This window comes from Protopterus annectens, chromosome 1.part0, assembly GCF_019279795.1.
Source record: "Protopterus annectens isolate FY-2018-M chromosome 1.part0, PAN1.0, whole genome shotgun sequence".
NCBI lineage: Eukaryota > Metazoa > Chordata > Ceratodontiformes > Protopteridae > Protopterus > Protopterus annectens.
Genome location: NC_056725.1, coordinates 1364251435 through 1364264998, shown reverse-complemented (window position 1 = coordinate 1364264998; position 13564 = coordinate 1364251435). Strand labels below are relative to the sequence as shown.

At 42.4% G+C, this 13564-nt stretch overlaps 1 protein-coding gene across 2 annotated transcripts in view; it reads right to left on the bottom strand.

The window, feature by feature from the left end:
- FAM120B (family with sequence similarity 120B) overlaps positions 1 to 13564 on the bottom strand; it is a 1321047-nt gene that overhangs the window by 708307 nt on the left and 599176 nt on the right. For both annotated transcript variants that reach the window (XM_044066895.1, XM_044066905.1), the window contains exon 5: positions 5801 to 5973. In XM_044066895.1, the coding sequence (XP_043922830.1) occupies positions 5801 to 5973 (173 nt within the window). The remainder of the gene's footprint in view (positions 1 to 5800; positions 5974 to 13564) is intronic.

The following is a 13564-nucleotide window of genomic DNA, read 5'->3' as shown; positions in this document are numbered from 1 at the left end:
TATATATATATATATATATATATGTGTGTGTGTGTGTGTGTGTGTGTTGGGAGTTAACTCACGTGCTTTTACACCCTGAAGCTGTGAGCCATATAGCCAAATATCATAACAGCACCACATCTCAAGAAGTTTTATTGTACTGTCAGGGGCAGACTTCTAGAGTAAACCTTGCAGCTATGAACAAGAACTGCACTGAACACTGTGCCACATGCAGAACAGTACTTTAGCAAGCAATGACATTCTGCTAACATTGGTTATTACCTGGAGTCCAAAGCTGAATCCTGGTGGTGTGAGGTGAAAACTGTCCAGTGATCCATGTGATCATCACATGGTGAAAAGCAAGTCTAAGTATATACTACTGTGCTGTCCTCATAAGTGTCTGAGCTGGAGTTTACAGCTGAATTCTGCAGGGGACAGGTGGATGCTGTATCCATATGGCTGTTAGCACACATTGAGAACACTACACTGGTGCAATTACTGTCAACTGCAAAAATCAGTCACTGATATAGAGTTCACTACCGAACCTAGGAGTTATAATGTAGAGGCTTTATCCATCAGCTCACTTTAACATATGTAAAACATGCTGTCCAGGTTAGAAAGATTAACACTGAAGGTGTGCTTTGAAATGCTCATGGTTTGAAAAATATTTCAACACTGACTATAGAATTAGGTTCTGTTTTATCAATCAAGAAACTACAGCCATGAAAGAGTACAACATAAAGCATCACAACATCACAATACAAACAGCTAAATCTGATACTCTCATAGGAAAGCTGTGGACCGACACACAAAGACAAAACGAAATAGAGAAACAGAGTGTTAGCAGCTAGTAATCTTTAAAAAACCTAGCAAGCCAAAATTCTGACTCAGCAGTTAAACTTGGCTATTTGACAACCAAAGTGAGAAGCAAAAGAAGGAAGGCATTTTCGAGTGAGGTCAGGTCAAAGATGGTTCTTAAATATTTATACACATGTAGATGTGAAAAACCAAGGGAGAAAAGCCAGTGGTTGAAAAATGAGCCTCTCACAAGAGACCACTACAAAACAAGTGGAGGACTTGTTATCATCAAACATCAAAGGCAGTTTCTGGAAAACTCCAGAAACCTGTTAGGTTGACATTCAGTGACAGTACTGCTGTCAGTGACACTGCTGAGGTGGACATACTTAATAGGGACTTACCAGACCTTTTCTTGTCATGGAAGAACAGAAGGGTGCTTAGTGAGGGGAAAATACAATCAGAGTAGATACTTCTGGGATTCTGATATGGGTGTGGAAGACAAAAACTTTGTGGTATCACAATTAATGGTGTCCCCTCCATGACTGGGACAAGTGGATTTACGAAGTTAATGATTAGATAAATGCCTCAAGATTTCAACAAGCAAACAAACCTATGTACAAAAACACTTAAAATTAAAGAAGGCATAGAAAACATCTCTACAAATGACAACTTCATAAGACTGAAAAGTCAATCACAGGCACTTCTAAACTTTTCTTCATGAAACAGGAGTGGAGCATGATAATGTAGTTTACTATAGCCATGTTTTGTGGCTGAGAAGGGCAGACACATTAACCAGGTCTAGGACAGGAAAAAAAATCCTTCATGAGCGAGAAAGGCAAATATGCCATCTTCTTAAATGATGGCTTTTACCTAAATGACCTGGCAGTCTTCATTCACGTCACCAAACTATTATCAGATTTAAGTGTCAAACAGCATTCAGAATGAAACAGAATACATGGAGATGAGATGGATTATAAAATTAGAGGCTGATAAAGCACCAGGAATTAATGCAGTTGTACCTTTAAAGCCAGCCTTGAAAAAAAGGTGGATTAAGTACTGATTTTGATTGGTTATGCGTCTTATAAAATGCTAATACTATCTGATGAAGGGGCAACACCCGAAAGTGCTTATAGAGCTTTGTACTTGTTTTTATGACAGTCTTGTTTTTAATAAATATTGAATTACTATACAGCCTGGTGGTGCCAGCTTCCTTTTTGCTGTTTGTTTAATTCAAAATGGAAGAAATGCTGCAGAAGGATTTGGTCGCATAGAAAGACAGTTATTCCTCAACTTTGTTCACAGGGCTTGCTGACACAGTGACTTAAATAAAATACTGTACACTGATACTAGTGCTTAGTCAAGAATGTGAAGACTTCCAAAATGCCATCATAATATGAAGCCGTTTGGATTCCAGTTTGGAATTAATGCTTGTGATACTCCTAGCCCATGTAGCTGAAGCTTATCCTTACTCAAGATAACAGTGTCTTGAACAAAATATTTACACAGCATGGACTTCTGAATGTTTACAGTCAGGTTTCTGCATAAAGGTACCCAAATCGGTAGAACATACTCTTAAAGTTTACTGCACTTTTTATGGCAAAGGAAATGGAGGGTAGATATACAGATAGATACGTAGAAATATAGATACTGCTGACTAAAGTGATAGGAAAGGTTATACAAGGTTCCAAAATAGCAGGATTAAGGACAGTATAGTATGTAAGTAGACTAGTCATAGGAATAAGCTTGGTCAGTTTGCAGATGTCTACTGACTGAAGGGCCAGTGGATGCCCTGCACATGCAGCAACTTCATAGCTGGTATGTTACTTCAATAAAATGTAAAAACAAAAGCAAGAGGTAAGTAAGGAGCAAGTGGACTGTGAGGTAAACTGGCTGTTAATTAAGAGAAAGTCTACTAATGAAAAAAACCAAACATGAATTTTGCCTGTTTGGAATGAAGGATGCCAAGGAAGGGTGTCTGAAATCATCAAAGGACTAATGGGTATTGTCTGAATGGGTGAAAGGAGCAACATCAAAGAAATGGAAGGAGTGGGACCAGAAGTAAATACAGATAATAAAACTGGAAGTGGTACATGAATTTAAGAAGGGGCGGAGGCTGAAGCTTCAGTTCAGGCAGCAGGCAGGAGCAAGAAATGTGAGAAACAGAGGCAGGAGGCAGTGACATAAAAATTATCTTTATACATATAACCGCAGACAAGTCTGAACTGCGGCTCTGGGGCTGGAATGTATGATGAAGTTTTCAGAATGTCTTCTTCTTCTTCTTCTTTCGGCTTTTCCCAGTTAGGGGTTGCCACAGCAGATCACTGTTCACTCATGATTGGCAGTGGAGTTTTATAGTGCCGAGTTGCCAGCCCGGCGCAAAACCTTCCACAGAAGGTACACACATGCACACACTCATGCATAGGGACAATTTAGTGTGTCTAATCCACCTACAGCATGTCACTGGGATGTGGGAGGAAACCGGAGCACCTGGAGGAAACCCATGTGACCACAGGGAGGACATGCAGACTCCGCACAGAAGGCACCCCAGCTGAGGATCGAAACGGAGAACCTCTTGCTGTGAGGCGGCAATGCTAACCGCTGCACCACCATATTTTTTTCTTTTATGATATAGGTTGTGTATAATTTTAAGTGTTGTATTCCAGATGTGGAAATGAATGCAAAACTAATAAAAAAGATTAGTAAAAATAATGGCAACATATTTTGGCAGCATAGCCAGTTTTGAGAATCTCTTCTCCCAAATGAAAAAGTGAAACTCAAATTAAGATCTATTCTCAGAGATGCACATCCTGTACTAGTTTGCACTGCTACTCAGTTGCTACTGCAGACACACAATTTGTGCAAGAAAAAAAATAATGACAGATCTCCCCACTAATAAGTATAATGTATTAGAGAAGTCACCATATATCTGTCTGAACTGTCCCTGGTGATTTGTTTCATGTGCTGCTGCCTTTGCATGATTAATGTTGGCTTTGGGGGAACGTCTGTCTATGAATTTTAATTAGGTCTGAAATAGTATCATATGTAAAATACTTTTACTGGATTTGCATGGTTATAGCAATAACAGTGTATAAAAAGATTTCTCACTGAAATCATTCTGTAACTTCCTAGTACAGTGCATGGCTAGTGGCTCACAGAATGAATTCAAACCTCTCTGTTCTCCCTTTCTCCTGGAATATGAGGTGGTACAGTTCTTTGACACTAGTGTAGACATATAAAGCAGACATACTTTAGATAATATTAAAGTGACCACCAAACCTTGCTAAAAATGGTATGTAGCCTCCTTGCCAAAAATTTGGAGAGGCCTGTTCTAAAATGTTGATTACATTTTACACCTTTTATGTAAGTGAAACATGGTTTCTCACCTTTTTTCTACTAATCTTATTACACATCAGTATTTCCAATTTTTCTGAGTAATGGATTTCATAAATCATAAACTAATTATCCAAACTATATGCAATAGACATAGCTATGTCACATTTTCTTGGTCTAACGACTTAATTTCTTAAAGAATAAAAGTGGAACAATTCTAATCCTTAATGTATAAACTTCAGTGAATTTTTTAGTCATATTGTGTGAATAACCTCTCAGATGAAACTCACTACATATTCCCGTGTTTTGTATAACCCCCAGATTCCTAGAACAATAGGAGAAGTAGGCAAGAGCATGGATTAGCAGTTATCCAACACAATTAGGAAATTCTTTTATGTGCTATTAACTCCTCAACCTCTTCCAGTCCACTGCCTGGAAAGCTAGGTGCAATGCCTGCTACACTGGACCTACTGTGAATGTGCACATCTGTAAACCTGTAATTCTAGCTACAGTACATGAGCAATGTTTGATAAACTGTACTCCCTAAAGCTTCAGGCTGCAAGTGCAGCAATCCTGGACTTTGTTGAATTATACACATTATTTTTATTCTTCATACCTATACGATTAATTTTGAACAAAACAGTTTTCTTTTACAACTATATTTATGCTCTTTGAATAGTGTTTTTACTAGAGAGTGCATTTATTTTATGCACACAGAAATAAATTTGTTGCAAAAAGAGAAAGCGGGGACTGCAATCAGCAACACAAGAGTGACTCTACCCAAAAGATTGTTGACTGGGAAGGCCAAAGAGCCTTATCTCAGCAGAGGGAAAGTCTCCACAATAAACTACAATATAACATGCAGAAGTAAGTACAGGTATACAACTGGCAAAAGTAAAACTTCAAGAATATGAGATGATAATGACAAATGATTGCCACGAACAACAGGTAAAACTGCCATAATAAAAATTCAAATGCAGTTCTTTTTGTATATACACTACGTGCAATTTTGTAATGAATACATAAAATGTTTACTGAATCTGGACTAGATGACCAAAAACCTAATCACTAGGATACTAATGCAGCTGAAGGTAACAAGCCATCTTGATATCTCCAGGAATATATATTCCTTTGTTTTGGATACCAAATCAAAGCTATGCCAGCTCACCTGTGGGTCTTAAATCCAATGGTCATATAAAACTGCAACTAAGAGACAGACTCCGCTGACCCTGAAGGCAATGGTTACATCCAGGGTTGCCAGATGTCCCTATTTGGGTGGGACTGTCCGGAGATCAGCAGCCTGATCCCGAGTCCCACCCTGCCAGTTTAAATCCCGGCCAGCCTCCGCTTTATTTGTTTTTTTTTTTTTTTTTGATTGGCATACGGGCCAATCAAAAATCGCTAAACATGGAGATTCTTGTGTTCCGCATTAAACAGAAGTAGCTCCGTGTTTAATGATTTTTAATTGGCCCGTATGCCGGTATACGGGCTAATCAAAAATCGCTAAACACGGAGCTACTTCTGTTGAATGCGAAACTGCAATGAAAAGGGCCATAAAACCAAATAAACAAGTTACAATCTTACTAATAGAAATGAAATGGAACACAAACTATAACAGCTTTAAAGAGGCTGTTATTTTCTGCTTGTAATGCAAGATACTGGCATTGAATGTACACTAACAGTTATATTTTACCTGCAATGCAAGATATATCAAAAGGCAGCAGACACCAAGTGTTGATGCTTCTAGATTTTGGAGTTCTTCTGCCAGATCCTGAATGTTAAAGCACGCCAGAAATGTGTGGTAGCGCAGCTTATTTGTTTCAGGCCCCTCTGAAAGCCACAGTGTTCTTAAGTTTGGTGTGCCACCTACAGCAAAAGAAAAGCAAACTTCAGCCATCCACAGTTAAAACAGGTTTTCCTGAAGAAAAAAATGAAGGAGATGAATGGAATGTGTGTTCTCAAGATAAAACTGTTTTGGCAAGAGATCACAGCAGTAGAAATATAACATGCTTTAAAAAGTAAATTCTGGAACAGCGTGCATCACCGCTTCTGACTGTTAAGAGGGAATGTATGCCAAATCTTAGTAAAAATGAAATGCTTTACTACATTTACTCAAAGACCAAATTTCTAAGTGCACTACACATTTCAAGAGTACATACAAATACATGCACTGAAACTCAGAATGCTTCAAAAATAACTGCTCTCTCTTTTTAACATGTGATCCTTTAATGTATTTACATTCAAACTCAGTAAGGCAGCACACATCTGTCTAATAAAAAGCATACTTAACTATCTAGAATCACTATTCTAGCTGCATTACGCTTGTCAGTGCAAATATTCTAGAAGTTACTCACTCAAGAAGCGAGTCTCCAGTTGTCTAAACTAAACCTGTATCAGAACACTGGTCTGTATTACAAGGAAATAATTATTTACTACTCGCTAAGTAACACAAGTGGAATTGAACTGAAACCACTCCTAGAAAATGAACATACAAAAGAAGTTGCTGTAATAAGACGATCGTTAAAAGAAAAACACTCTTATGAGATAAATACCAGCAGAGCCTACATGTCATTTACTAAAAACTTCACATATAAAGTTTCAAAAGATATGGTCTGTGTCAAAAGAACTAACCAACATGTGACGCATCCTAACACTGGCTTGAAAAGATGCAGGGGCTTCTAAAAAAATAAAAATAGTAAATGTTCACGTGAATGCTTGGCTTAAAATACCTGTTTTAACAGGCAATCTCAGTCATTCAAAGTTTTAAATCTATCTTCGTTTTTTTACAGGGAAATTCTCTGGACTTTCCAACTTATGCATGTGCAATCTGGGTATATTTCTTGATGATAGGTATAACTTAAGTGTCATTCATTAGCTGTTACCAGTACAGCCTTCTTTTTTTTCTGAAAATGACTGCACATATCAAGTACCTTATTCTTACAAACCCTGAAAACATGGTTTATGTTCTTGTGGTTATTTGCTTGACTACAGTAATGCCTTTTATTTTGAGTTTGCAGATGGTGACTTGGCACAAATGCAATGGGTACAAAACATAGCAACCAAGTTTTTGGCTGGAGCTTCCAATTCCAGATGTAGTACCCTTCTGCTTCAGATCTGCAAGGGCTGCAAGTTTGGGATAAGTCTGTGCCTAAGATCCTGTTTTTGACATTTTATGCCCTGTACAATTTGCATCCTATTTACTTGGAAAACCTTCTAATCCACTATCATCTGGTTTGCCCTTTGAGATAGTCAGGTGGGGGTGGTGACTGTTCCCAAGATTCCCCTTTAGACCTCAGGTGAGATACCTTTTAACTTTAAAATCAACCACCTTCTCTGAGTTGAGCATGTGACTCCAAGTCCTTATTCCAGAGATCCCAAGTACCACCTTTACAGGAAAGCCCATAGATGTTTTACATTTCATATTTTTTTAAAAAATATTTATCTTCTATTTCCTCAAGTCATGTTTTATATTTTATGTTCAATGTCTAGGTGCAGATATTTAATTAATGAAACAAAACCAATGTGTACATTTTTTTCAACACAAGTAAATTGAAGTTACATACCACAACAAAAGATCTGGACTGTCAGTTCCATCATGTTGAGAAATGCTAGTAGCAGGACATATCTTGCCACATAAAGAAATGTTCCCACTCTATCCAAGCCCCTTAACTTTCACTCAGAATTCTGTGCAAACAACGATCCCGCTACAGAAACATAAAAAGCCGAGCAAGGCACAGCAGCAACAAAGTAAATAGCAAACAATAAAATCAAACAAGAGAACTATCAATTAAAATCAGCCCTGTGGCCATGGGGAGAATGATGGGTTTGGTGATGATGATGGACGTATCAGTCCACATCTGTCATTACATTAAACAACTTTCATATCTCAGACTGGGAGCTTAATCTTCAACATCTCAAGGATAGAGTCCAAAATCTTATCCTCTTCTTATATTCTAAGATGGCATCTTAAGAAAGAATATTACTGACATTCATGGCATCAAAGGATGACCTTTATCTAGAAATCATATCCAGCTTACAGGGTCTTCCAAAAGTATATAGAGCAAGTAGTTACAAACCTTTGAGAAAAAGCAGACAATGCACAAGCCTGCTTCCCTAACCTGTCCAATGTATAAGATACCTTATTAAGAAGATAGGCAGCTGAGCTCTAAGCATTAGGAAACTTATTTAAAGTGTCAGCTGTGACTACAAATGGCCAGGGAGCTGCAATTAGGAAACTCAGTAATTAGGATCCTGAAGGATCTCACCAGGCATCTTTGAGATAAAGAGCCACCACCACATCATCAGCCACTGATTAGCAGGACAAGACTTGGAAAAATGAAAGGACTCCTGGAGGAAGCATTCCAACAAGGAAAGGCTTTTTGGGGTCGATCTCATCTTTAAGCAATCCATTCTAAAATGTCTCCTAACTTAGGATCATTGGATGGACATTATGGGGAACTAATTTATCTTTCTTTATATATGGAGTAGGATACTCCATGAGCAACTCAGTATACTTTTTCTTGTACTTAGCCTTTCTTCCTGAACTCAAAGAGAAAGGATCTGAGGAGCAGGAGGTGGACTGACCTTGACCTGACAATCACTGCATCTTGCCAAAGCTCAGTGGTCCCTTTGACCTTAATAAGAGGATGATGGCACTACCTTGTCTGGCAGCCAATACCAACAGAAGGGTGAAGGGCTGCTAGGCTAACCAAAACATGAATAGTAGAAGATTTTTTAAAATGGTGCTAGGATTGGGTTGTTGTATGGATGGTAACTGACCATTTAAGCCCTCACCTGTTCATAGTACTAGGCTAACTGCCCTTGTGGGCCTTTTTTCAGCTTAGTCAGTTATCCCATGTGAGAATCAAACTCTGCAGCTGGTCTCTCTAAGGTGAACACCTTAACCATTATGCCAACTTCCCACCCTAGATAGGCAATTAGGTCTAATGCTGAGAGGCTGCTACTAATATGGCAGAAGGTACTTAGTTTAAAATGTCTCACTGACTGTATTCTGGAGGAGTCAGGAGAACTTGGAAGAAGAGAAGAATACATTCCTGTTAGGAGATGTGTACATGAAGGGAGTGGGAGGACTGAAAAAAGAAGTTATGTACTCACCATAACGTTCCATCTGAGTAGGTAACTTCATTTGTCAGCAACCTGTGGGTATCGGATCTGACCTAGATCCGAGCCAGCAGCTTTCCAAGCTAAAGATCCGAGCTCTCAGCTCCTCCCCCTTACCCATAATACCCTGCTACTCCCTCCAGTCCTCAGATCGAGTTTACCAATTTATCAAGCAACAACAGCAAACATACTCGAAGAGAAACGCTAACCTGATGCGTGACAGAAGGAAAATATTCCGTTATGAATATGACCACGAAACAGGCTAGGGGGAAGAAGGGGGGGGGGTCGGTTGCTGACAAATAAAGTTACCTACTCAGATGGAACGTTAGGGTGAGTACATACCTTCTTTATCTGAAGTAGTTAACTTCATTTGATCAGCAACCTGTGGGACAGAGTCCCCAGCTACCAAAAACCTGGGAGGTCCTCAAGGAAGGATATTCCGGAGCACTGCGGAGCCAAAGGCTGCCCTACCGCTGGATATCAGATCCAGCTTATAATGAGAAATGAAGGTATGAGAAGAGGCCCAAGTAGCCGCTGAACAGATGTCATCTAAGGGCACTCTTGACCAAAATGCGGCAGAGGTAGCCATAGAACGGGTAGAGTGAGCATCAACCCCCAAGAGTTCTGGCCGACCGGAAGCTGTATACGCCTGTAAGATGCAGTGGGATATCCATCTAGCTAAGGTAATTTTCGTAACTGGCTTGCCTAAGGATGGCTTAGCGAAAGACATGAAAAGCTGCTCCAATTTGTGAGAAGCAGCTGTCCTGTGCAAGTAAAATCTCAATTGTCTATGCACATCCAACAAGTGCAGTCTGTGTTCCCCTTTATTTTGAAAGTTGGAGAAGAAAACAGGCAAATTGATGGTCTGATTGATATTGGTCTCGGAGGCCACTTTAGGCAAGAATGAAGGATTAGTCCTGAGAGATACTCTGTCCTTATGGAAGACCAGGTATGGGGGTTTTGTACAAAGGGCTTGAAGTTCAGATACCCTTCTAGCTGAAGTAATTGCAATCAAGAAGGCAGTTTTCCAAGATAAGAATTTTAAGTCAATGGACGCTGCAGGTTCAAAGGGTGGACCAGTTAGAGTCTGAAGAACTAAAGTTAAGTCCCATGGGGGAACCGCATTCTTGACCAGAGGTCTTAACAGAAAGGTGCCTTTCAAAAAGGTCTTGCATATCTTAGTGGAAGCTAAGGGACCAAGGTTGTCCCCGATGTGGAAATGAGAAATGGCAGCCATCTGAACCTTGACAGTAGAAGCACTGACCCCTTGGTGGAAAATGTGGGATAGAAATTCAAGAACTGCTGGAATGGGAGCCGTAAAAGGGTCCAAATCCCTATGTTTGGCCCAGATGGAAAAACACTTCCATTTACTCTTGTAGATCTTCCTGGTAGAGGGTTTATGTGCCGCTACCAGAATAGGTTTCATGGAAGACGAGATACTGGGAGTCCTAGCCACTAGTGGAACTGGATCAACCAAGCCGTGAGTTTGAGGTCGTCCAGGTTCGGAGTTTGCAATCCCGAAGGGTGAGAGATCAGATCCGGAATGGGATCCAAGACCCAAGGAGGAGCTATGATGTGAGACCGCAGATATGGGTACCAGATCTGATGAGGCCAGAATGGGGTTACAAGGATTATTTTGCTCCACAACCGACGAGCTTTCTGCAAAAAGTTTGTCATTAGCGGAAGAGGAGGATAAGCATAAAGAAGACCAGGTGGCCAAGCATGAACCAGAGCGTCTCTGGGACTCTCCCCCTGTGGGGGAAGTAGAGCGAAAAATTTGTTGCATATTGCGTTTGAAGGAGATGCGAAGAGATCGCAGCAATGCTGACCCCATCTGAGGAAGATCTGTTTCGCTACTAAGGGGTTTAGAGACCACTCGTAAGGTGTGAGGATAGAATGACTCAGCTTGTCCTCTAGAATGTTGGACTGACCCAAAATGTGCTTTGCTATCATAAAGCGGTTGGTGGAAATCGCCCATTCCCAAACTCTCATAGCCTCTCGACAAAGAGGGTAAGACCTGGTTCCTCCCTGTTTGTTGATGTACCAGACCAGCGCCATGTTGTCTGTCTGAATTGCAATAGTCCCCAGAGGAAGAAGGTCTTGAAGGGCTTGCAACGCTCAAAGCACCGCCCTCATCTCCAGAACACTGATATGCAGAACGGTCTCTACAGGGGTCCACGTGCCTTGGACGGTTCTGCCCATGCAATGCCCCTACCACCCGAGGCGAGAAGCGTCCGTGGTTAGCGTGGCTTGGGGTTGAGGCATCACGAACGGTCTCCCTTCCTGAAGCTCTCGGGAATGAAGCCACCAGAGAAGGGAGTTCCTGCAAACCCTGGTTAGGGGAATCGGAGAATCCAATGGATGAAGGAGGAGGGACCATTGGACCTGAAGGGTCCATTGAAGGACTCTCATGTGCAGCCGAGCAAGAGGTGAAAGGCTGATGGCTGCCGCCATGGATCCTAGGGCTCTCAGGACTAATTCTGCGGGAGGGGCTGGGGACTGAAGAAGTGCTATTACGTGGAGTGACAAGGTGCGTAACCTGTCCGCTGTCAGAAAGGCCTTGGACTGAAGCGTGTTTATCCTGGCCCCTACGAAATCCAGAACAGGATGAAGAGACGACTTCCTGAAATTTATGGTAATGCCTAGGTGATGGGTCAAGAGCAAAGAATAATCCCTGGCAGAACAGAGTAGATGCCTGGTGGGGGCGGTGAGGAGCCAGTCGTCTAGGTATGGAAAGACCTGAATTCCCTGAAGTCTCAGGTGGGCTGCCACAACTGCCATGACCTTGGTAAACACCCTGGGGGCTGTGGTGAGGCCGAACGGAAGAACCCTGAACTGATACTGACTGGCCCCCAGCTGAAAGTGGAGAAACCTCCTGGATTGTCTTTCCATGAGAATGTGGTAGTACACATCCTTGAGGTCTATGGAGCACATCCAGTCGTTCCCCTGCAGAAGGGGGAGAATAGATTGTAGAGTGCCCATCCGGAATTTCTCTTTGGCAATGAACAGGTTCAAAGTTGACAGGTCGAGAATTGGCCTTAAGTCCCCCATCTTTTTTGGCACTAAAAAGAACCTGGAGTAATTGCCCAACCCGGACTGCTCTGTGGGGACGTGCTGGATGGCCCTTTTTTCTAGTAATTTCTTTATTTCTGAAGCCGCAGCCTCCCTCTGATTAGGTGGGACATCGGGGAGGCGCTTCCCTAACAGGGGAAGATTCAGGAAGGGGATAGAGTAACCTCTGGATATTATTCGGAGCACCCAGCAATCTGTAGTAATGGACTCCCAACTTGCCAGATGCTCCGAAAAATGCCCCCAACTGCCACCAGAGAGGGACAGTCGGGCAACCCCTCAGGGCTGCTGCGCGGGTCGGTCGGAGAAGGGTTATCTCGACCCGAAATTCTTCGGCCCCCCTCTGCCTCTGGGCTGGCGTCCACCTTACCCTCCTTTGCCTCTGAAGGATGAAGGGTCCGGAGCGGGACAGGGCTGCTGAGACTTCTGGAACCACATCTTCTTTTGTCCTCTCTGGTTCCTTGAGAAGAACATTTGAGGAGCAGAGAAGCGGATTCCAACGAGAGACAGCGTCTTCCCGTCTTTCTCACTCTGGAGTAGCGTGTCGCAGACGGTTTTGCCGAATAGCATAGAACCGTCAAAGGGAGTGTTCGCGAAGGACGCCTTGAAGGGTTCCGCAAAGTCGCAAAGACGGAGCCAGGCGTGGCACCGCAAGGCGACCCCTGCTCCGCTGGCTCTAGCCGCCCCCTCCGTGGCATGGGAGAGAAGCCGCATAGAAGTGTTAGATATTGACTTTAGAGTGGCCATGCGAGCCGAGAAGGTCCGTTTGTCCTCGGCCGCCATGGACTCTGGGGGGGACCCAGCGTACTCTTATCAGATCCTGCTGAAGCCTAATGACATGTGCCAGGTAATTCAGCGTCCTTATAGAAAAGGTGGCTGAAGCAAACATCCGCTTTCCAATGAGATCCATCGTCCGAGACTCCTTATCAGGAGGATGGACCGAGGAACTTTCTTGTGCCAGTTCCTTCTTGGTGGCAGCCACCACCACCATGGTATCTACCGAGGAACCTTTATTCCACGCTGGCTTGTGAGAATGGGGACTAAGGATTTTATCCAGTCTCCTAGGGATTGGCTCCACAGTGTCCGGCTCCTTCCAAGCCCTGGTAGTAATCAAGTCTACCAGGGGCTCGGCCGGGGGGAACACCCAAGAGGTAGATGGGCCTGCGTTGAACGCCTCCAGAAAGACAGACTCATCCGAGGAAGGTTTCTGGGCTGACCACCCCCCTCTTATGAGCAGCATCTCCATAATGTCTCCAAAGGAGACGTC